The 20,442-nt window shown below is 37.6% G+C and overlaps 11 protein-coding genes across 11 annotated transcripts; 4 read left to right on the top strand and 7 right to left on the bottom strand. All coding sequences in view use genetic code 12, as the record gives it.

Annotated features, from left to right (window-relative positions):
- Positions 1 to 192: 192 nt before the first annotated feature.
- On the top strand, positions 193 to 1,431 carry SFA1 (bifunctional alcohol dehydrogenase/S-(hydroxymethyl)glutathione dehydrogenase; the record flags this gene model as incomplete). Its single annotated transcript, XM_064994840.1, has 2 exons — positions 193 to 213; positions 289 to 1,431. 2 exons carry the CDS (start codon positions 193 to 195, stop codon positions 1,429 to 1,431), a joined length of 1,164 nt encoding a protein of 387 aa, XP_064850912.1.
- Positions 1,432 to 1,748: 317 nt separating this feature from the next.
- ALG7 (UDP-N-acetylglucosamine--dolichyl-phosphate N-acetylglucosaminephosphotransferase) lies at positions 1,749 to 3,185 on the bottom strand (the record flags this gene model as incomplete). The annotated part of the gene is made up of 1 exon (XM_064994839.1): positions 1,749 to 3,185. The coding sequence occupies one exon, from the start codon at positions 3,183 to 3,185 to the stop codon at positions 1,749 to 1,751; it is 1,437 nt and encodes a 478-aa protein (XP_064850911.1).
- Positions 3,186 to 3,649: 464 nt separating this feature from the next.
- APC1 (anaphase promoting complex subunit 1) lies at positions 3,650 to 8,398 on the top strand (the record flags this gene model as incomplete). Its single annotated transcript, XM_064994838.1, has 1 exon — positions 3,650 to 8,398. The coding sequence occupies one exon, from the start codon at positions 3,650 to 3,652 to the stop codon at positions 8,396 to 8,398; it is 4,749 nt and encodes a 1,582-aa protein (XP_064850910.1).
- Positions 8,399 to 8,519: 121 nt separating this feature from the next.
- SEH1 (Seh1p) lies at positions 8,520 to 9,602 on the bottom strand (the record flags this gene model as incomplete). The annotated part of the gene is made up of 1 exon (XM_064994837.1): positions 8,520 to 9,602. One exon carries the CDS (start codon positions 9,600 to 9,602, stop codon positions 8,520 to 8,522), a length of 1,083 nt encoding a protein of 360 aa, XP_064850909.1.
- A 281-nt stretch (positions 9,603 to 9,883) lies between these two features.
- DASC09_012330 (ribosome dissociation factor DOM34) lies at positions 9,884 to 11,026 on the top strand (the record flags this gene model as incomplete). The annotated part of the gene is made up of 1 exon (XM_064994836.1): positions 9,884 to 11,026. The coding sequence occupies one exon, from the start codon at positions 9,884 to 9,886 to the stop codon at positions 11,024 to 11,026; it is 1,143 nt and encodes a 380-aa protein (XP_064850908.1).
- Positions 11,027 to 11,302: 276 nt separating this feature from the next.
- On the bottom strand, positions 11,303 to 12,196 carry DASC09_012320 (uncharacterized protein; the record flags this gene model as incomplete). Its single annotated transcript, XM_064994835.1, has 1 exon — positions 11,303 to 12,196. The coding sequence occupies one exon, from the start codon at positions 12,194 to 12,196 to the stop codon at positions 11,303 to 11,305; it is 894 nt and encodes a 297-aa protein (XP_064850907.1).
- A 1,098-nt stretch (positions 12,197 to 13,294) lies between these two features.
- On the bottom strand, positions 13,295 to 14,563 carry DASC09_012310 (uncharacterized protein; the record flags this gene model as incomplete). Its single annotated transcript, XM_064994834.1, has 1 exon — positions 13,295 to 14,563. The coding sequence occupies one exon, from the start codon at positions 14,561 to 14,563 to the stop codon at positions 13,295 to 13,297; it is 1,269 nt and encodes a 422-aa protein (XP_064850906.1).
- Positions 14,564 to 15,670: 1,107 nt separating this feature from the next.
- Positions 15,671 to 16,054, bottom strand: DASC09_012300 (uncharacterized protein; the record flags this gene model as incomplete). The annotated part of the gene is made up of 2 exons (XM_064994833.1): positions 15,671 to 15,907; positions 15,995 to 16,054. The coding sequence occupies 2 exons, from the start codon at positions 16,052 to 16,054 to the stop codon at positions 15,671 to 15,673; spliced, it is 297 nt and encodes a 98-aa protein (XP_064850905.1).
- Positions 16,055 to 16,391: 337 nt separating this feature from the next.
- Positions 16,392 to 17,036, bottom strand: DASC09_012290 (uncharacterized protein; the record flags this gene model as incomplete). The annotated part of the gene is made up of 1 exon (XM_064994832.1): positions 16,392 to 17,036. The coding sequence occupies one exon, from the start codon at positions 17,034 to 17,036 to the stop codon at positions 16,392 to 16,394; it is 645 nt and encodes a 214-aa protein (XP_064850904.1).
- Positions 17,037 to 17,084: 48 nt separating this feature from the next.
- On the bottom strand, positions 17,085 to 17,330 carry DASC09_012280 (uncharacterized protein; the record flags this gene model as incomplete). The annotated part of the gene is made up of 1 exon (XM_064994831.1): positions 17,085 to 17,330. One exon carries the CDS (start codon positions 17,328 to 17,330, stop codon positions 17,085 to 17,087), a length of 246 nt encoding a protein of 81 aa, XP_064850903.1.
- Positions 17,331 to 17,675: 345 nt separating this feature from the next.
- DASC09_012270 (alpha-mannosyltransferase) lies at positions 17,676 to 19,640 on the top strand (the record flags this gene model as incomplete). Its single annotated transcript, XM_064994830.1, has 1 exon — positions 17,676 to 19,640. One exon carries the CDS (start codon positions 17,676 to 17,678, stop codon positions 19,638 to 19,640), a length of 1,965 nt encoding a protein of 654 aa, XP_064850902.1.
- Positions 19,641 to 20,442: the final 802 nt, after the last annotated feature.

The following is a 20,442-nucleotide window of genomic DNA, read 5'->3' as shown; positions in this document are numbered from 1 at the left end:
TCTGTCTTTTATCACTAAAACACTAAAACAAATCATGGTTATGATGCACCGCTGCCGCGGGGATCTCCCAAAATAAGTGGCAAAATGAAGCAACTGATGGTTAATTTTCAGTGATTCTATAATGATTTGTGATATTCAGTTGACTCCTCATCTTTATAAAAGGAATCTTATTTAACTATTTGGAAAAACAAAATGTCTGACACTGCCGGTAAAGTAAGTAAATTATCATTGTGTATCAAGGGTATAAAATATCGATTTTTTGAGTATTTTTTGCTAATTCAGATTTAGTCGATTTTCTGTAAGGCTGCTGTTTTGAGACAGTTCAACAAGCCTTTATCACTTGAGGAAATCGAGGTCTTACCTCCAAAGGCTCATGAAGTGAGAGTTAAAGTTTTGGCCAATGCCATGTGCCACACTGATTATTACAGTTGGAGCGGCGCTGACTCGGAATTGAATGATGACGGATTGCCAGTCATTTTGGGTCACGAATGTTCCGGTGTTGTGGAATCTATCGGTGAAGGTGTTGAAGGTGTAAAGGTCGGTGACCATGTCATTGCTCTTTATACTGCTGAATGTCGTGAATGTAAATTCTGCAAGAGTGGTAAAACCAATTTGTGTGGGTCTGTTAGAGCCACCCAAGGTAAAGGTCTTATGCCTGATGGCACCACAAGATTCAGAAGCAAGGATGGTAAGCCAATCTATCACTTCATGGGATGCTCTGGGTTCTCTCAATACACAGTCCTTGCTGACGTTTCTGTTGCGGTGATTGATCCAAAGGCTCCACTTGACAAGGTTTGTCTCTTGGGTTGCGGGGTCACAACTGGTACCGGTAGCGTCTTCAACGTTGCCCAGGTCGATGAAAACGAAGAAGCCCAAGCTGCCGTTTTTGGTATTGGTGCCGTTGGCCTTGCTGTCATTGATGGTCTTAAGATTAGAAAGGCAAAGAAGATTATTGCTATTGATATCAATGATGGAAAGGAAGAATGGGCTAAGAAGTGGGGCGCCACCGATTTCATCAACCCAACCAAATTGAAGGAAGGTGAAACTATTGTCAGTAAATTGATTGAAATGACCGACGGTGGCTGTGATTACACCTTTGACTGTACTGGTAATGTTAAAGTTATGAGAGATGCTCTTGAAGCTTGTCATAAGGGTTGGGGTACCTCAGTTATTATTGGTGTTGCTAGTGCCGGTAAAGAAATCGCCACCAGACCTTTCCAATTGGTCACAGGTAGAGTTTGGAAAGGTTCGGCCTTCGGTGGTGTCAAGGGTAGAACTCAATTACCAGGTTTTGTTGATGACTACATGAAGGGTGAATTGAAGCTCGATGAATATATTACCGGTTACAAGTCATTTGACAAAGTCAATGAAGCCTTTGATGACTTGCACTCTGGGAATGTTATCAGAACTGTTGTTAACATGTGGGAATAAGCAAATTAGCATTTAATGTGTGATACGATGCGCTGAAATGCTACTAATCAGTGTTGCAGTGAAGTATATTGTAGTTATCTAGTATATTTATTTCAGAAGAGGGTGCACTGGCTTTGCCTGTACTTTATTCTAATCATGTTATTTTCGTTTCAATTTATGATCCCTTTATTTTTTTTCAAGCTTTTACTTTGTAGGCATATGTTTTGGGCTACAGTGATAAGACAGCATAATGCGGCCTTACTTGTATTAAAGGTTTTTGAATTTCAAAACTGAATTGAATTTATCATTATTATAGTACACGGTCTATGTATTCTTGACTACTTCCACAAATTATCATTCTCAAACAAGAAGTGACCGATGGAATGCCTGCAAACAATAGCTAGTAACCCAATAGAAAATTGAATGCCCAAAATTGTTATACATAACTTGTCTTCTCTGAGTGGACCAAAAATGACCAAAACCAAGTTGATTAAAGTAAGATTGTTGATTTCTTTAATCAAGGTCACCTTTTTAGTTGATCCATCGTCAGAACTTATAACAGATTCAACTTCCACGACTTTTAGAAGCTTAAGTTTAGAAAGAGACTTCAAAATGGTTTGAATCAATTGACCTTTTGGATCAAGAAGCTTTAATTTCGGTGACTTGAACTTACCAGAAGTTTCATCACCTTCATCAGCAAACAAAACAGCCATTGATGGATACATGAGTCCGGATTTTTCTTCAAATCTTGGTAATCTATGTCTTGGGCAAGGAACAATATGGAAAAGTTGTGGGACTGAATAAATGAAGTTGAAAATTTGTGGAACAAAAAATAATAATAAAGTTTTTGAAAAATGCCCCAAGATACCAACAACGGCGAAAACCATTCCGGCAAAATAACAATAAGTATCTCCGACAAACACTCTTGCTGGATACCAGTTGAATTTAAGCAAACCTAAACTGACGCCCAAAAATGGGATCAATAAGCAAACTGAAAATAGATGAGATGAAATTGATGAAGGAAATCTCGAGAAGAAAATGTAGCAGAAATCATTAATTAGAAATATTAACGCCAAGACCACTGATTGACCCACTTCCAATCCATTTACACCTGCCAAAATATTGATAGAATTAGGACAAAAAATTGCAATAGCTGCCATATACCCGTAATAGAATACTCCCAAATCAACAGTAGTTTGATTCAAGTACTTTGCAATCACGCTTGGGACCAATATTGAAGTGACACCAAAATCAATGTAATAGACAATCAAAAGTGGGATTGAAGCGATTGCTGGCATGAAGAACTTGTGTCTCCATTTTACATCGAACAAATCGTCAGCAATTCCCAACAAAATCTGACTCTCAAGACACAAAACGGCTGATAAGTACTGAATTAACTTAGAGTGAGGGAATAATGCATTACTCTGTTGGTTGTAGTTTGAAATTTCATAGTCTCTGTTACCTCCGCCGGAGGTATTGACAACCATGATTGGAATAAAGATAAATGGAATGAAGAAAAACATAGTGAACAAGTAAACCACTGCCGAAATAGCACCCATACATTCAGGTAATAAAGGACGATTAGGTTTCGACAAATCATTACCCTTGAGGCCAATGTTGATGAAAGAGGAACCAAGTCTTGGAATCAAGTATATGACTACCTGATATCCGAGAATAGCGAAGCCTATTGCTGACGAGATGGGTTGGTTTGCAAATATATGGAAATATATAAGACCAAGGGCAACCACCACCAGTAGGATTTTGGAAAATACCATTCCTTTAGTTAGTTTTCAGAAAAGATCTTGCTTATATCAAAGGGAAAATTAGAAGTGACACATCAACCGTTGGAAAACAAAAAGACAGAGACAGATACTGTGTGCGTTTTGTAAAACAAAAAATAAAAAAAAAAGTAAAAAAAAAAGATGAGCCGCGTTGTCATATATTACCATTGTAAAGGTGCAAATGAAGCGAACATTACAACACAATCAAAATTCATAAAGAAAACAACATATATTTTTTGAAAAAATTCAAATTAGTAACTTCAAGTGATATATCAGGTAATTTCGTCACTCTGTAGTCAATCCCAGCATATATGATATGACAGAGCGTAATTTGTACTAATCGCACAGCATATTTTGTGCAAGTACAGAAAACTTTCCAATTGTTTGGGTGGGAATCAGCGCCTTTTGTGTTTGTGATGGCGACAAATATCCAAGGGAGCCACCATAAACCATCCATAATGGTCACTGAGCAACCAATTGGAATAAAATGCCTTGATGTAACCACGGCGGCTGTTTATCTGGCGAGTTTAAAAGATCAATACGAGGTGACATTATATCCAAATTATGAGATCCTTTTGACAAACTCACAGGAGGTATTATGGTTCAAAAATAACTTATTGGTGAGAAAACTAAAGTATGATAATAAGGAAGATAAGATAATACTGTCTCACATTGTGCATTTCAATAATGACAACAACAAACTGCAACAGACATATCAAAAATCAAAGAAAAAGGCATTGACAGTGGTGTTAACAAACAGAGCTTATATATACTTCGAAGATGACGAAACTTTCATTGTGAGTTTTCCATTTAGTGTCAGAAAGTCCTTTTTGTTTGAAAATGGATTGATATTAGAAAGACTGCAGTCAACATCACAAGATTCAACGCCAATGATTTCCAGTTTCATAAACACCAATAACATAAACAACAATAGTGATCCCTCGTCTTCCACAAGCGGCAACTCATCTCTGTCAAATTCAAAACCAAACTTTTTGACATTACTAGGACCATTATCAGAATTAGGAATGCTTGTTTCATCTTCGATATCATCTTTTGCGCCCAATGAAGAATTGGTATGGTTTCCCCAGGATTCAGATTGCTCATTGGCCGTAACTTATAATTCTTCCAATAGTATTATTACTATCTATCACGTTAGATATTTAACCAGAAACAAGAATAAATCATCAGGAGGCAAAAGAACATCACTTCGCAAAAGGTCAATTTCTAGAAAATCTTCCATGCCAAATGGCGCAACCATTTCTAATGATACTGAGATTAATGAGGGTACCCCAAAGCCAAGTGGTAATAACAACAAAGATAGCAATAATTCAGCGAATAATCCTATACAAGCTCGAAGATCCATATCTCACTCAGAAATGCTCTATGATAGAATGCCCTCAGGAAACACTGGAGCAGACATTACCAATTTGGACATCAATGACACTAGTTTCACTGCTTCTAACAGTTTCATGAATATTGAAGCGTTAAGGAAAGATGCAGTGTTGACAAAAGTTGAAAAAGTTCAATTCAAATACCTTAGAAAAAGTTTGAAAGTTTTTAGCTTACACTTCACAGATAAACAAGGAATCGTCATTGTCAACAAAGAAACCAAGAACACCGAGGTTCTTATTTTCAACTCCTCAAATAATTCTGTTAGCTTGCCATCTTATCAAAGTTCTTTTAACTTCAGGTGCTCAGATGCGGTAGCTTTAGATTCAACTCATGATGGATATTTGATAGCTTTGAAAGAAAATGGTAAAAGTGCTTGTTTGGTGAACCCCTTTTTAGGCTTGACGTCCCATGATTTGCTTTTAAATTTCAAGGAAAATATTGAGGCTCTAGGTCACTGTTCTGAAAATTGTATTTCCTTGAAAACATTTCCAAATAGTCAAATTCGCATTGTACAACTATTACTAGAGCCCTTGGATGAATTGAACATGAAATGTCTCAAGTCATTGAAACATATTTTCGGGCCTTATGCGTATGAATTCGTTTGGTTGAAATGGTGTACTGGATTATCATTTGATAAAGATGGCTCCGGCTGGCAAAGTTTTATTATAACTCTCTTATCTATCATTGTACCAGCGGGTACTGATTTCAGTGATTTGGTTAATTCCCCACTGCAAAACTTTATTATTAACCAACTATATTTTGCAAACCTATTAAATCAATCAAATAATTTGAAGCTCAGCCAGAAGTATGAGCAATCTTTAAATAGTTTGGCCCCAAACGCCATTCTTGCTTTACATTTGATAAGGGAAGAGTTGAAACTTAATATCTTAAGAGGCCCTACAGTTGAAAAATTTGATATCTTGTTGGCACAATTTGCTAGTTGGTCAGGATGGTCAAGTTCCTGGGTTAATTATTATTTGGATACTAAACCTTCGGATATACTTGACAAGAAATGCAGATTCAGAACTTTACAACCTTTTGACAGTCCGCCGAATCTATTAAGATCATTGTGCAGCATTTTCTCAAACAATATTACCCCATACATTACTTTCTCTCAAATCTCTGAAGAAAACGATGCAATTGATGAAATAATCACCCCAAGAACTTATTATATTTTGCGAATATTTGAAGCCATCGTGTCTCCGCAATTCACCTCTGCCGATATTGTAAATTTAATGGTTGAATATGGTATTGACAGCTTCGATTTAGAAAGCTACCCAATTGGAATTTCTTTACCTTTAAAAGAATATTTGGCTTCGTGTATAGAAGATGCAACAGTAAACTCTTCATTGGAGTTTGTGGAATTATTAGGAAGAAAAGACCTTGCAAAAATTATCCAAGGAGAAAAGGCTACAGCTCATAAGATAATAAATCATAATCATCTTAACAATAAGGACGTGAACCAAGTGATTCAGTCTATTAAGAATGATGATCCAATTGGTGCTTGGGATGGGCAATCAGAAGCTGAAAAATTGCATATTACTAAGCTTATATTCTCTGAGGATCGCCGATATTACGAGATCACTAAGATCTTACAATCATCCAAAATCCAAACGGTTACTTTAAATGCACCTCCTAATATGAATGAATATAGTATGGTTAATTTGCAAAAGGAGTTATCAACTTTGGTATCTCTAAGAACTATGACTATACCTTTAGGAAGAGGTGCTCTTTTTCTTTCAAGCAGAATGCCAATTTTGACAGAAAAATTTCCAATACCAAAATTGAATTTTGATACATTGATTATGCCGAGTAACATAACTTTGAGCTTGGATAAGAACCTAATTTCTTCTGAGATTATTGACTGGGGATACTTTCACAATGGTGCATCAGCTGGTATGACTATTCTCAAAAATGCTAAGAACATTGTTGGTAGTTGGATAGTTTTCAACAAGCCCCACAATCTCAATTCTCAGCACGGTGGTTTCTTATTGGCGCTTGGTTTGAATGGGCACTTGAAAAACCTTGAGGAATGGCATATGTATAATTATTTGGGTCCAAAGCACACACATACCAGTGTTGGTTTGTTATTGGGTTTGTCAGCCAGTGCTAGAGCTACAATGGACATGAAATTGACTAAAGTTTTATCTGTCCATGTTGTCGCTTTATTACCTCAGGGTGCTACAGATTTGAATGTTTCTTTGCCAGTCCAAACAGCGGGTCTTGTTGGAATTGGTTTGTTATATTTGGAGACTCAGCATCGCCGTATGAGTGATATTTTACTCTCACAAATTAGCAATAAGATCTCCTATAATGATAGGTTGGTTGTTGATGAGGGTTATAGATTGGCAGCAGGTATCGCTTTAGGTTATACAAATTTAGGAAAAGGTAATCATTTGAAGGGACTAAATGACACCCATATAACTGACCAGTTATTATCAATGGCTGTTTCATTGAAGGATATGCAGGGCGACCAAGAATACGATAAATCAGCACCTGGTGCGATCATTGCTTTGGGATTTATTTATCTCAGAACAAACAACTATAACATTGCTTACAAATTGATGGTACCTGAAACGGAAAAATTATTAGATTATATTAGACCTGACCTTCTTTTATTACGTATTGTGGTTAAGAATATGATATTGTGGAACGATGTGCAGGAAACCAAGAGCTGGGTAAAATCACAAGTTCCCAAATGTTTGACTCAGAAATATTCGATCGCAGATATCAAGTCCTTGGATAGTGACCAATTGCCATACTTTAACTGTATCGGTGGTGCATGCGTTTCGATTGCTTTGAAATTTGCTTCAAGCGGTGATATTACTGCCTCTGAAACGATTTTGTATTTCTTAGATCATTTTATGAGACTCACTATCATGGCAGCCAATTCTTTTGATGAGAAAATCACGCAATCTTCGTTATTGATCATTCAAGATGCCATCGTATTGTCTCTGGCAATAATCATGGCCGGTACCGGTGATTTGAATACTTTTAGGCGGTTGAGAATTGTTCACAACAGGACCACTAAAAGTTTGCTTTATTCGAATTATGCCGCTGTTAGTATGGCACTTGGGTTTCTATTCATGGGGAGTGGTGAATATACCTTTGATGACTCCAATTTTTCAATTGCTGCGTTGTTTACCGCTATTTATCCCGCACCTGCTGGTGGTACAGAGTCTGAAATTTATTTACAGGCTTTAAGACATTTTTGGGTTTTAGCAGCTAAACCTAGGTGCTTGGTTTTCAGGGATGTGGAGACCGATAAACCGGTCGAAGTTCAGATTAAAATTACTTTAAATTCTGGGAAAAGTTTTGAAACTAAAGCGCCATGCCTTATACCGAAATTACAAGACATCCGGTCAATTGAGACTACTTCAAAAGAGTATTATACGGTTCTATTATCATTTGATGAGTTAATGGAGAACCAGAAGCTTTATGAACATTTTAAGAAAAATTTGACAGTTTTCGTTTACAAGAGGCAGGATAGCCAGAAATCCACGAATTTATTGAGATCAATTGTGCAGAGTGTTTCTAAGGAATTTGACCAAAAGAAACGGGACAATGTGGACAAAGCTTATGATATATTATTTGAAAACTGCAATACTATCAAAGAGCATGAATTGAACGGAGATTTGTCAGTTAAGAATTCGAGGTTGGAAATCAGGAACATGGTTAAAGATCCTCGAAATTCTGACGATTTGTGGAATATCAAATTATTGTTTGCATTTTATGAAAAGGTGGATGATATTGAAACTCATTATTTGTCAACGGAGTTTGTGGAAACTTTGAAAACCGAGTTCTTGCTATCATGAGATCATTTCTTTTTACGACTTTTTTGACGATAGATTTCTTTTTTTTTTAAAAAAAAAAAAATAGTATACATATTTAACGAAATCCAAACAAAAATAATAATAACTAATATGACTGATGAAATTAGTTTGGGGATTTTTTTTGCACTGAGGTTGTAGCTATACATCTATAATCCGTGGTTCTACCCGATTTCCAAAAACGAACTTTACCATCATCGCCACTACTACTCAAAATTGTCCCGGTACTATTCCAACTTACCGACCAGACATCGGATTTATGATCACTAAATTCCCCTAACAAGTTGACATCCAACCGTGTTATTTTTTTAGTAGTTTCATTTTCATCGTCATCTTCTATGGCATTAGCATCTTGCATATGGATATTATTATTGAGGCCCTGATTGTAGTTCAAACTACTATTACTTCCATCCCCGCCAGAAACCCCGTAGTCATCAAGGGTTTTATCAACAATTTTGAATATTCTAACAAACCCATCCTTTGAGGCAGTAGCGAGTAATTCAAATGATCTTCCCATGGATGGTGCCCAAGCAACGTCTCTGATCAATTCTCCGTGATGAGGCAAAAATTGGTCTTTAACGTAGGTGTTATTTGGTCCCTTGATGAAGATGGAGCATACATCATTTGCGCTGACACAGATTTTCTCTTGGACAAATTTTGACTGACACCAGTTGACGGTGAAGTTACCTTGTAAATTACTATTCAATTTCTTACTCGATAGGCGTTCTTGTTGGATCAAATTCCAATCGGACAAATCAGAGATTTTCAATGCTTCATAGACCCGGAGAGTAGAATCCGAGCCAATGGTCGCGACTCTGAAAGTGTACAAGTATCCTGGGGCAAACGAGACGTCAAACAACGGGGCCTGGGCATCATTCATGGTGACAAGTCGTTTATAGCAAGTACCGGAGTTCGATACCGCGTCATTCTTATGTTCCCAAAGCTTTAATGTCCGGTCATAAGACACTGACGCCAAGATCTGGCCGTATTCTGGAGGAGCCCATGCGAGTTTGACAATAGAGGAGTCATGGGCTTTCCAATTATCCCGTAATACCCATTTACCGTCTTGTAAATTAAACACCCTGATGTGTCGATCCGACGAGCACGTCGCTAAAGTTTTCCCGTAGTAGTCGAACTCGACATCATGGATCAAGTCCTCATGGCCCGTTACCACTGGAGGCAAACCCATTGTAAAAGAAAAATAAAAAGAAAAAGAAAAAGTGGAAGAACAATAAAGGGATCCACCAGTACCACAACAATTATGATAATAATAACCAGTTTGGCAGCCTTTTTTTTTTTATGAGAAAAAAACTTGGCTGTTGCCAGTGCGCCTAACTACCACGAAATTTTTTATTTTTTTTTTTCTTCCCTTTGACATAACAGTTGTAATCAGATATCCAGTTTGCTATTTTAGAGCCTTATCCATTAGAATTAAAGCAGAATATATTATTATTTTCATTATTATAAGCGATGAAGTTATTAGGCAAGAATTTTAACAAGAAGGAGAGCTATGTAGTGGTGCAAGCAGAAGATGATGAAGATATCTGGATTCTCTACAACTTTCTCCAGAAAGGTGACCGGATTAGTTGCTCGACGTTTAGAATTGTCACCAAAGAAGGTTCCAACAAGAGTGAAAAAGTGTTGGTCAGACTAGTGGTGAAAATAGAGGATATTCATTATGAAGCAGAAGGGTCGTCGCTTAGATGTAAAGGAAGAACCGTAGAGGAACACAAACTTGTGCCTCTTGGATCATACCATACCGTGGTAATCGATACCAAATATTCGTTCAAGATTTTCAAAGATTCCATCGATCGGTATGCCATGAAGGTTATTCATGATGCTGTTGACATCACTAACAAAGCAGAGGTTGGCACAATCATTCTTCAAGAAGGTATTGCCCATTTCTGTCTCTTGACAAACTCTCAAAAAGTATTGGTTGCCAAAGTGGAAAAATCGATACCCAAAAAAAGAAGAGGTCTTGGGGAGTCGGGATATGAAACAGCGATGAAGAAATTTTATGGATACTGTTACGATTCGTTTAAACGAAAGTTTGAGTTGGAGAAATTGAAGGTGATTTTGATTGCTTCTCCCGGTACCATTGCCAAAACTTTATACGAATACATCATGAGCGAAGCTTCGAAAGACCAAGAAAAAATGATTTTGCAATCAAAAGATAAATTCGTTATTGCCCATTCTTTCAACGGGTACTTGCAATCTTTAGACGACACATTGAAAGACCCAGAAGTCCAAAAGCGATTGGAAAACACAAAATTCATTAAAAACATCTTGCTTTTAGAGAATTTTTTCACAGAATTAAATAAGGATACTGGGATTGCATGGTACGGTAAAGATGTTTGTGTCAAGGCCATTGGCATAACCGGGGCAGTCAAACATTTGCTTCTAACCGATACGTTATTTAGAAGTGATGACCCTAAAGAACGTCAATTTTACATCAGGTTGAGTGATAAAGTGAGAAGTCAAGGAGGAGAATCAACAGTTTTCTCTAGTCGACACGATTCTGGCGAGCAATTGGATAAAATGACCGGTATTGCCGTTATATTGAATTACCCAATGCCAGAGTTGGATGATGAGTCAGAAGACGAAGAAGATTAGGTACGGAGTGATGATGTAATAACAATAATGCAAATTATGAGTCTATCATATTTTATTTCTGTTGTGTTGAACAAAGAGGATAGAGTATTAATGAGTAAATAGGAAATGAAAGTAAATGCTTTTTTGAAAAATAAATTGGGTTGAATAAATAGAAGAAATAGAACATAAAGATAAACGTGAATTATGATGCTTGTATTTTTTTTTTTTTTTTTTTTCATTTCGTGAATCATGAAGTTATTATCAAACTTTTTGGGACTTAATCACCTTTATCCGTGATTATATTTCTTCTTTCACTCGTTTTTCGGGGGGCGGATTGTTCAAGAAGTGTGAAGTTCTTTTCGATGACAGTCTCTTATGAGCGTGTCTACCATCAGAGTGGTGAAATCTGTTACTGGCAACTATTTTTAATCTATATTCATTCAATACGTTGAAGAAGTTTCGCTGATTCAACGAAAGCTCATCGACTATAGAAGTATAGCTTTTCAATAGTAGCATGGCATCCAAAACATTCAAATGGTGGTTTTTACTGATAATGTAAGCAACAGAAAGTAAAATAGAGTAACGTTGGTCCCTCTCTGAGTCATCGTCGTAGACTATCAATATCCCAGCCAGGGGGAAACTATCCTGGACAATAGTCATAAAGTTGACGATATCTTCCACAAGCGAAGGCTTATCCTTCATGATTATCATTGGGGAGGTGATATCTATTGATTGACTGTTATTGCTATTTGAGGCGAGCATGGCATTTAGTGTCGATCCATATTTTGAGATGAACTTGAGAATTTGTGAATTGGTTTTCGATTTCGGATCGCTGAAAACATGGTGATTTGCTCCTTTGAAGGTTGGATCGATATTCAAAACACAGTAATCAGGAGGATTGAACTGAGAGTTGCGGTTTTTGAGGAAATAACCGTTGATCTTGGTCGAAGACATGCAAGTGATGATGACCTTGATGTCGCGATGAAGGTTGAAGAACTCAGGGTTGCTGAGGACATTGGTGTTGCCAAGGTATACTGATGGGCTGAATTGTGTAGGAATGGGGGGTTCATAAGTAGGAATGGTGGTTATTGGTGTGGTTGGGGCAATCATTACTGGATGGCCAAAAGGGCTGAACCCAGGAAAAGTTGTATCATAAAGTATTCGTTCATCGGAGTTGTCGTAGATCAACATTTTAAAGAGGGAGATGAAATAATAAAGCAGGCCTGCTTGGTGGATGGTTCTCCATTAGAAATCTTGGTGACAGTACGGGGGGGTTGTAGGATACAACACTATATGATATACATTGTATATATAAACATGTAAATAAATATACGATAGATATAGGAATAAAGAAAATATATGTAAATCTAAATATTGGATACTCGCAGGAAAAAAAAAAAAATTGTTGTGCTGCAGGGCGAACAAGTATTATTAGACGTTGCCGTTCGGCACAATAATGTCAGGCCCTCCCAAACAAACAGTGATTTGAAATAGTGCAAACACCCCTGGTTGACCCCGCTTCATTGGTCGATAATTGCAGACCACCAGACAACGCCACCCCAGATCCCTGGTGCTGCCTGGTACTGAAAGCGCCTCGGATTAATTGATACTCGGTGACCAAATCCAATGCCATGACAATTTTTTTGCAAATTGTAGCATTCACATTAGAGGATATGCTATTATTATTATTACTACTACTACTACTACTACTACTACTACTACTACTACTACTACTACTATTATGTATGTTACATCAACTGAGTGGATACTCCATACATTTATGAGTGGTACTTTCCTATTCGATAACTGCCAAGCCCTACAAATCACCACTCTCAACAAACTCCTATTTATTCTGTGCCAATAATCCCCGTCCAAGAACCTCAAATTTTGAGTTATCCAATTGCCATGAAATAAATAGGCGATTACAGTTGTGATTAAAACCTTATTCGTCGTACCCAAGATAAACAGGCCGCATTGCTTTTCCTCGTGCCGGACTATTGTTTTGCATTGCAACGGCCTTGACGTCGGTGACCTAAACCAGATAGATGCAAGAATTTACGGTAATTCTGATGGCATCCACACCAGTCGCCAGCACTTTAGAGTTTTTTCCCACGCCTGTGAGTCATCCTGGGGGAATCGAAGTCCAGTTCGCTTTTCTTTTTCCTAATGTGTCCATACATTGATTAAATTGATAAAACGGTAATGAAAAATACTTCTATAATATATAACTCAAAAATAATAAAAGCAATAATAAAAAAGAAAGGTTTAGCCCAATTGGGTGTGCACGGATCAAACGTACTTGGCAATTTTGACTGCTTGCCAAAGACATCTTGCCATTGACGCCTCATAAAGCAATCTAAACTCCGGCCTGTTCAGTGATGATGAGCTACAATATTCAGACAAGTCGGCAGTCCATGGCTCGCTTCTACCAGTAGCTTCATTCCAAATTACGGTGGTTAAATGGGAATTTTGATAACCATTTGGATCAGCAAAGTACCCATCGTTGGTAGGATCCCAGGTGACATCGATAAAGTATCTAATTTGTCTCTTGATTTCGTGAATCATTGACAAGTTAGTTGGAGTGATTGTGGTAACGTAATCGACCATACCTTCAAACATTAACTGAGTGAAGTTCACCCCATCGTACCAGAACCGATAATTATCAGCGAGATCACGATTGAAAATTGGCGAGTTTCTGTTGATAGATGAATCAGCGAGGAGTTTTGCACTTTCAAGATAATACTCTTCCTTAGTGAAGTTGTAAAGATAAGTGGCTAAAGAAAGTGCTGTGCCCATATGGTAAGTGTAATGATGCTTGTCAATGGAATTTGAAGTGGTTGAATATCCATCGAACAATAAGTTGGTAGAATTATCCCAGAGAGTTTCGAATAACCATCTCAAACATTTATCAGCAAATTCAATATGGGTTTGATTTTTATCTGAAGCTCTGTACAATCTCAACGCAGCCAAAGCCGATTCAGTGGTGGAAATTGTGGCAATGTAGCCCCCACTATAGTCCCAATCAACACCTCCGTGTTTGGAGTTCCATCCATTTTCGAGAAACTCCACCAAACTTCTACCTCTATTTAAATATGTGGTATTACCAGTAGTTTCGTAGGCAGTAATGAAAGAAGAAGCGATCTGGGCATTATCATCAAGATCAATATCGGTGTTCTTGGCAGTGGTGACAGAGTAAGCACCGACATTACTGTTATAGAAGTCTTCCAACCCGGTGTAAACAAGCTTCATTTCATCGATCCAAGTTTGATTATTGGTGGCCTTGACAGCATCAACAAGTGATTGCATGGCAACCGCCCAATCCCAAGCATTGAAGTTCTCGTAAGAAGAGGATCCACATTGCTTCCCTAAGGCGTACTTCCCATTCACCCAGAACCAACCAGGGATATTACTTTGTTGTCTAATTGCCCAACTTTTTAATTCATAACTCTTCATATTAGGATATTCATAACCCAAGATTCCTTCCGCCAAAATGTTCGGGTCTTTTGCGGATGTCAATGATACCAAAGATATTATTGAAAGAATGATCAACCTCAACATTTTTGGCTATCTATAGTTATTATTATTACTCTGAAAGTTATACAGAGGGAAAACAAAATTTGAATCAAGCTTTCATTTTTTTTTTTTTTTTTATATTTACTTCAGACAATGCTGGTGTTTTTATAGGAGCTGAAACACCAATCTCTTCATTTTCACTAAATGAGAATCCTAAAAGACAGATCCATTTAATACCCGATGTTTAGACCGTTTCTAAAGTGAGTAGTGGGCTGCAGTTTATTCTGTGGTGCTCCAAATTTCCTGCAGGTGCACCACAGTTGACACACCCACTGCATGGGCCTATCCAAGAGAAGCCACCTATGCCCATGGTTAATGGTGACGATGTGGTTACTGTAGGATGGGATAATGGCAGAGTCTATAGGCATTTGAGGATAACCATACAGATCTCCTCCCAGCAAATTATGAAAAAGACTACGATTAACGTGCCTTATATAGCGTGGGGGAAATAAACCACAACCTCAAACCAACAGAAGCCCATCAAAAAAAAAAAAATCAACAGAAATTTTTAGAGAGAGAAGTATTTTTTTGCCATTGCAACAACTATGATTAGGTGATATACATATATAGTTCCTGCCACAGTACAAACATGAATGGTGATGGAAAGAAGATTGAACCTTTCAGAAAGCTACAGAGAACATTTTGGAATACACAAATTGACAGTGTGAGCTACCCTATCCCTAGAGCAGAGTGAGGAGCTCATCAAAGAGAATTCATTTTGTTTTGTCTTATACAATGTACCTATCTATCTCTCGCCGTTGTACGCTCACTGGCCCAACCCATTCAAAGCCTTTGCTATAAATCCTTGATATATGACGTATACTATTGCATCACAATCGTTATTGTATTCTCTCTTTGAGTTTTCAACTTCTCAGGAAAATCATTTTCAGTAAGACTATCCATCCAGTCGCGCAAGTTCTCATGGCTCGACGCTACAAATAGAATGGTCTTGGAGGGTATTTTATAGTACGCAATGCTCCTTGTCACCCAGATGCAACAGCGCAATTAACAAAATAACAAAAATATGAAACATCTCAAATATCTACCATAAACCAAACACTTCCAACTCAATTTGCACTTCTAACAAAGGTATCAATTAACATCATCAATTTTCTTTTGAATATCCTGAAACTTGGACTCTTCAATCTCACTCTTGGCACGCAACTCTTCAGTTAATTTGATCAAATCTCCGATTTCTTTATCCTTTGACGCAAGACTTTCCAACTTACTAGTATCCCCGCTAGCAGCAGCTTCCTCAGACATGGCCTCAACTTCAGTAAGAAGTTTTTCTATCTTGATATCCACACTATCCATAAGTCTCTCGATACTCTATTAGGATGGTTAGAATTTGCCATTCAATTTTGCCTCCCACCTCTAATGAAAAATAATGGGGAAAAAAAGAAAAATACTACTAACCGAAACAGCTTTCTCAGCATCATTGAGCTGGAGGTATGTGCTGGCAATTTCTTTACTCATTATCAGAATTATTTAATTAGAGTATTGCTGAAATTGTATCGAGGGACCCGCAAACAACGCCGTATTTCAGTTCTTTTTGCACATCATCCAAAATTGTGCGCATAGTAGTCTAGACAGTGCACCAACTGCTTGGAATACATCCCCGGGGGCTCTTCAGTTCCCAGATCCAACTCTTTCCATCTACTAAATACTCTTTTTTCCGTACACCTCTCTTGTGAATATGAATCCAGTGGTTACAAGCGTTTTCACTTCCCCAATTTTTTGAAGTGTCACTACAAAATTAATCAACCAATAATTTATTATACTTTGTAATACCTGGCATTCCGATACGATGATATCAGCCATATGACGCACCTATTCCTCGAGTATGTTTCAATCTCCCTTCAATATCATCGATTATTGTCAATTTTCTGACGTCTAAATCTGTCAATTCCCTTGTAGAATAGAGAATTAGATGCCCTCTGCGATTGTAACCAATAGCTTCCACAATCTCCTCATTCAATAAGTCGTTCATTTGGTCGACTATGGCATATGCATCGATTGTGAAGAGCCTGCTTTTCATTTTTTTTCTAGTTTCGCTGTCTAGATGTGGGTTTTCATTCATTTCTTTCTGGAACTCGTTAACCGATTTACGTTCTAGGAAGGTTTGTTTGGGTGACACAATACCATATTTTTCTTGCATAGCCTTTAATCTAGCCTGCTTAGCCGCGGATTTGTCTTGAGTTGTTTTTTTGTAATCATTGGTTCTTTGAATCTTTTTCATAGATTTGTCAGTGTTTAAATCTATAGAGAGTAATCTGTTAGATAAATCCCCAACTGCCTGGAAAAGCTTCAGTGTCTCTTGATTGGTTTTTTTGGTTTTTTCCTGTAGTTCTGTCACTTGCTTTTCTTGTCGTGTGAGCTGGGTGGTTTTATCAGCAATTTCGTTTTCTAACTCTTCGATTTTATCCGTTTCACCCATTTCTTCTATCCTGTCTTCCATTTCTCTCAATTCTTCTGTCTTTTCTTAGATCTTCTCTTCTGTCTTTTCTTAGATCTTCTCTTCTAAGTCTCCTAATTTATCTTCCATTTTCTCTTCCAAATCCTCCATTTCTTCCATCCTTTCTTCTAGATCTTCCATCCTTTCTTCCATTTCCTCCATCTTCTCCTTCATCTCGTTGAATCTTATGGAAGTCTCTTGAAAAGTCTCGAAAAACCATGACACTTGCTCACTGACTGTAGATATACTAAATTTAGCTTCCCCAGAGTCTTTGCTCCTGCGACTGCTTGGTCTCATCTTCGGTTCAATTCTGGTACTTATTTATCAATGATCGCTTCTTGAAAGAAGGTTCTCCTGTTAACTCCCCTTATGACCATTGCTGTGTGCCTGATTATTAATTGCTTACGATGTCCCAGTAACGTGTCTGATCACGTGTAATCATATTTTTTTTTTCCGCAATGAGAAGCTTGTGCGCGCCCCCTTCTGCCGAGTTACTCCCAAAAAACACTGAAAGTACTCGGAAAATATTAAATTGCCTCTTTGAAAAAAAAAAAATAACAAATAAAAACAAACCAAACCATTATATTTTTGAAGGGTTTCAATGTGTTTACTATTGGCCTCCATTTCCATGACTCATAAACTATGATCAAGGGATTTTATAGCGGTAGATTTCTCCGCATTTCGTCGCTACTAATAAGTGCTATTGTGATTTACCGAATCGTCATCAATTGTTTTTTCTTACCAGATCCTGGTTCAATAGAGTATTATTCCTACCTTACATCTGCGGTTCCTGATTTCAAAAACCTTGATGGCAAAGAGAAATGCCGAGCGTATTTCAAATATCTTGATAAAATACTGCCACAGTGGAAAATAGAAGATCATTATGTCATCAATGACAACACAAGGATGCTGATGAATGATGAAGTTAGACATTTGAGAACATTTTACAATTGTTATTTAAAAGATGTCTCCAAGGATTGGGAAGATGCAAAGTCAGAAATACAGAACGGTGAACCGGTCAAAGGGGAGACTAAAGCGATTTATCTCTTGGATAATTTGTATCATTTGAAAAATTTCGTACTAGGTGGTGGGAAGCTGTTGCTCGATGATGATATAACCTGTCCAAGTTTGCATGGGAAGATGTTCCCGTATTTTTCAAATAAGATCCCGGTTTTCACCCGATGGGACGGTCAAAAATTCGGGGAGATTCCTAATTTCCGATCAATTTATCCCACTAACATTGACAAAACCGATTTGGATAACATTGATTATGATACAGTTTTCGATTACTCTCCTGAGATTACTCAACATGATTCTTGCTTGATGAGCTATTATAAAAGAAATTTGGAAGGTAAAGGAATAGTTATCACTACCAATGGAGTATATGCGCAAAAAGCAATCGCCCTCATAAAAGTTTTAAGGACCCTTGGGAATGAATTGCCTATTCAAATCGTTCATAGTGGATTAACCAAAAAGAAGTACTCACAATTAATACATGCAGCAAGAGACCCGATAGATAAAATTAATATTCCTGACACTGCTTTTGATTCATTAAATGGGGAACAGAAAATTAAGGTTAAGAATTTCCCCAAGCAAGAACTCTGGTTTGTAAATATCCAAGGATGTTTCGCCCCAGATATTGAGCTCAAAGGGTATGCAATGAAGATTTTTGCTTATATTTTCACTACCTTTGAGGATGTGATATTGTTAGATGCCGATACCGTGCCATTTGTGCCAATGGAGCGGTTTTTCAATATGAAACAATATAAGGAATCCCAGGCGTTGTTTTTCCAAGACAGAACGGATCTTAAGTTCAACAATCCTGATGACATTCAGTTTTTTAAGGATTTAATGCCAAATGAGCTAGACCAATCATTGATGGACCATACCCCGGTCACAGATCACACTTTGAAGAATCGTTTCTTGAATGAAAACTTTTATTATTTCATGGAAGCTGGCCTTATTGCCATCAACAAAAAACGTCATTATGGCGGGGTGTTAATGAGCTTGCAACTCACGTATTGGAACAAAGCCATTAAGGAAATGCTATGGGGTGACAAAGAACTTTATTGGTTGGCACTTTCAATAATGGGGGATGAGGATTACCAATTCAATTCCCACGGAGCGGTATCGGTTGGTGAAGTATCGCAGCCACAACAACATCTTTACCTGACCTCTGGCTCTGCTGAAGTTTGTTCAACCCATCCTGGACAAATTCTGGACAATGATGACCATTCCTTACTCTGGATCAACTCAGGGTTTGAGACCTGCAAAGATGCGAGAAATATTGGCTGGGATAGAAAGCAAACCAAGTATAAAGACATGAGTAGGTCGGAGCTTAGGAAATACTATAAGCTGCCATTGAAAATAAAAGCAGCACTATTGCCTGCTAAAACTCTTGGGGAATTTGCTAACGATAAAGGGTATCCCGAAAGAGGATGGCTACAAACCCATTTTTGTTATGGCTATTTGTGGTGTGCGTATGATAAGATTAGTGCTTTTGATGAGCCTAAATTCCGGGGAAAGCTTATTGAATACAGTGAGGAAGAGGTTGGCTGGTTTGATTTCCTAGGAGCAGTCTGGATGTCTGATAAAAACATGTCATAGTGAGTTAGGATGTACATCCTGTTAGGAACAGCAACTATGAGAGATACAGCATTAAGTATGAAATTGGGACACAATAGGATATCTCTTTTCACCGAAATTAAAACTTCTCTTATTTATGATCAATGATAAATTTTAAAACGAATAATTTGAATAACACCGTAAATGTAGTTAATCAACGATAAAGTGGTCTGGTGCATGTAAGACACAAAGTCTGAAATATATAATAAGTGACGTATTATTAGGGGGACTTTAGGTTAACATAACTAATGATTAACATGGAAAGCCTACAATTGCAGCCAATTACAACCAGCTGATACTAAAAGTACCGTGGAGCTGGAGTAGCAGCAACGGTTTCGTCATGGTGCAGGGGGGTAACCGGGAACTTTCCCCATAGGAAAACCAGTCAGTGAACAAGTTGGTCCTGTAGATGTGATATGTGTTTTCACACAGTAAGACCATCGGTGATCTTTATATTGGATTGTTGAAAGATAGTCGTTTGGAATGATATAAATAAGACTTCCTCAGCCCTTAATCTTTTCACCTCGAACGCCGACAACAATGTTGCTGGCAAAAGATACAATAGTGATTACTATCACGTGCCATAAATAATAGCGATGGCAGGTTGGGTAAGTCTGATGGGAAAAAAGCAAGCAATTTTGAGTACGGACTGGGTTTGTGTTGCTTTTATATAATAAACATCATACCCAGACAGACAAACAAAAGAAAAAAAGAAAAATAAAAAAAAAAAAAATTCCTTCCTTATCTTCTTCACATATCAGTCGAGCTCAATTGAGATACTACA

The sequence above is a fragment of the Saccharomycopsis crataegensis genome (genome assembly GCF_037102585.1).
Source record: "Saccharomycopsis crataegensis DNA, jcf7180000000073, whole genome shotgun sequence".
Classification (NCBI taxonomy): domain Eukaryota; kingdom Fungi; phylum Ascomycota; class Saccharomycetes; order Ascoideales; family Saccharomycopsidaceae; genus Saccharomycopsis; species Saccharomycopsis crataegensis.
Note: the sequence above shows the minus strand (reverse complement) of the source record. Positions and strands in the feature narration are given on the sequence as shown.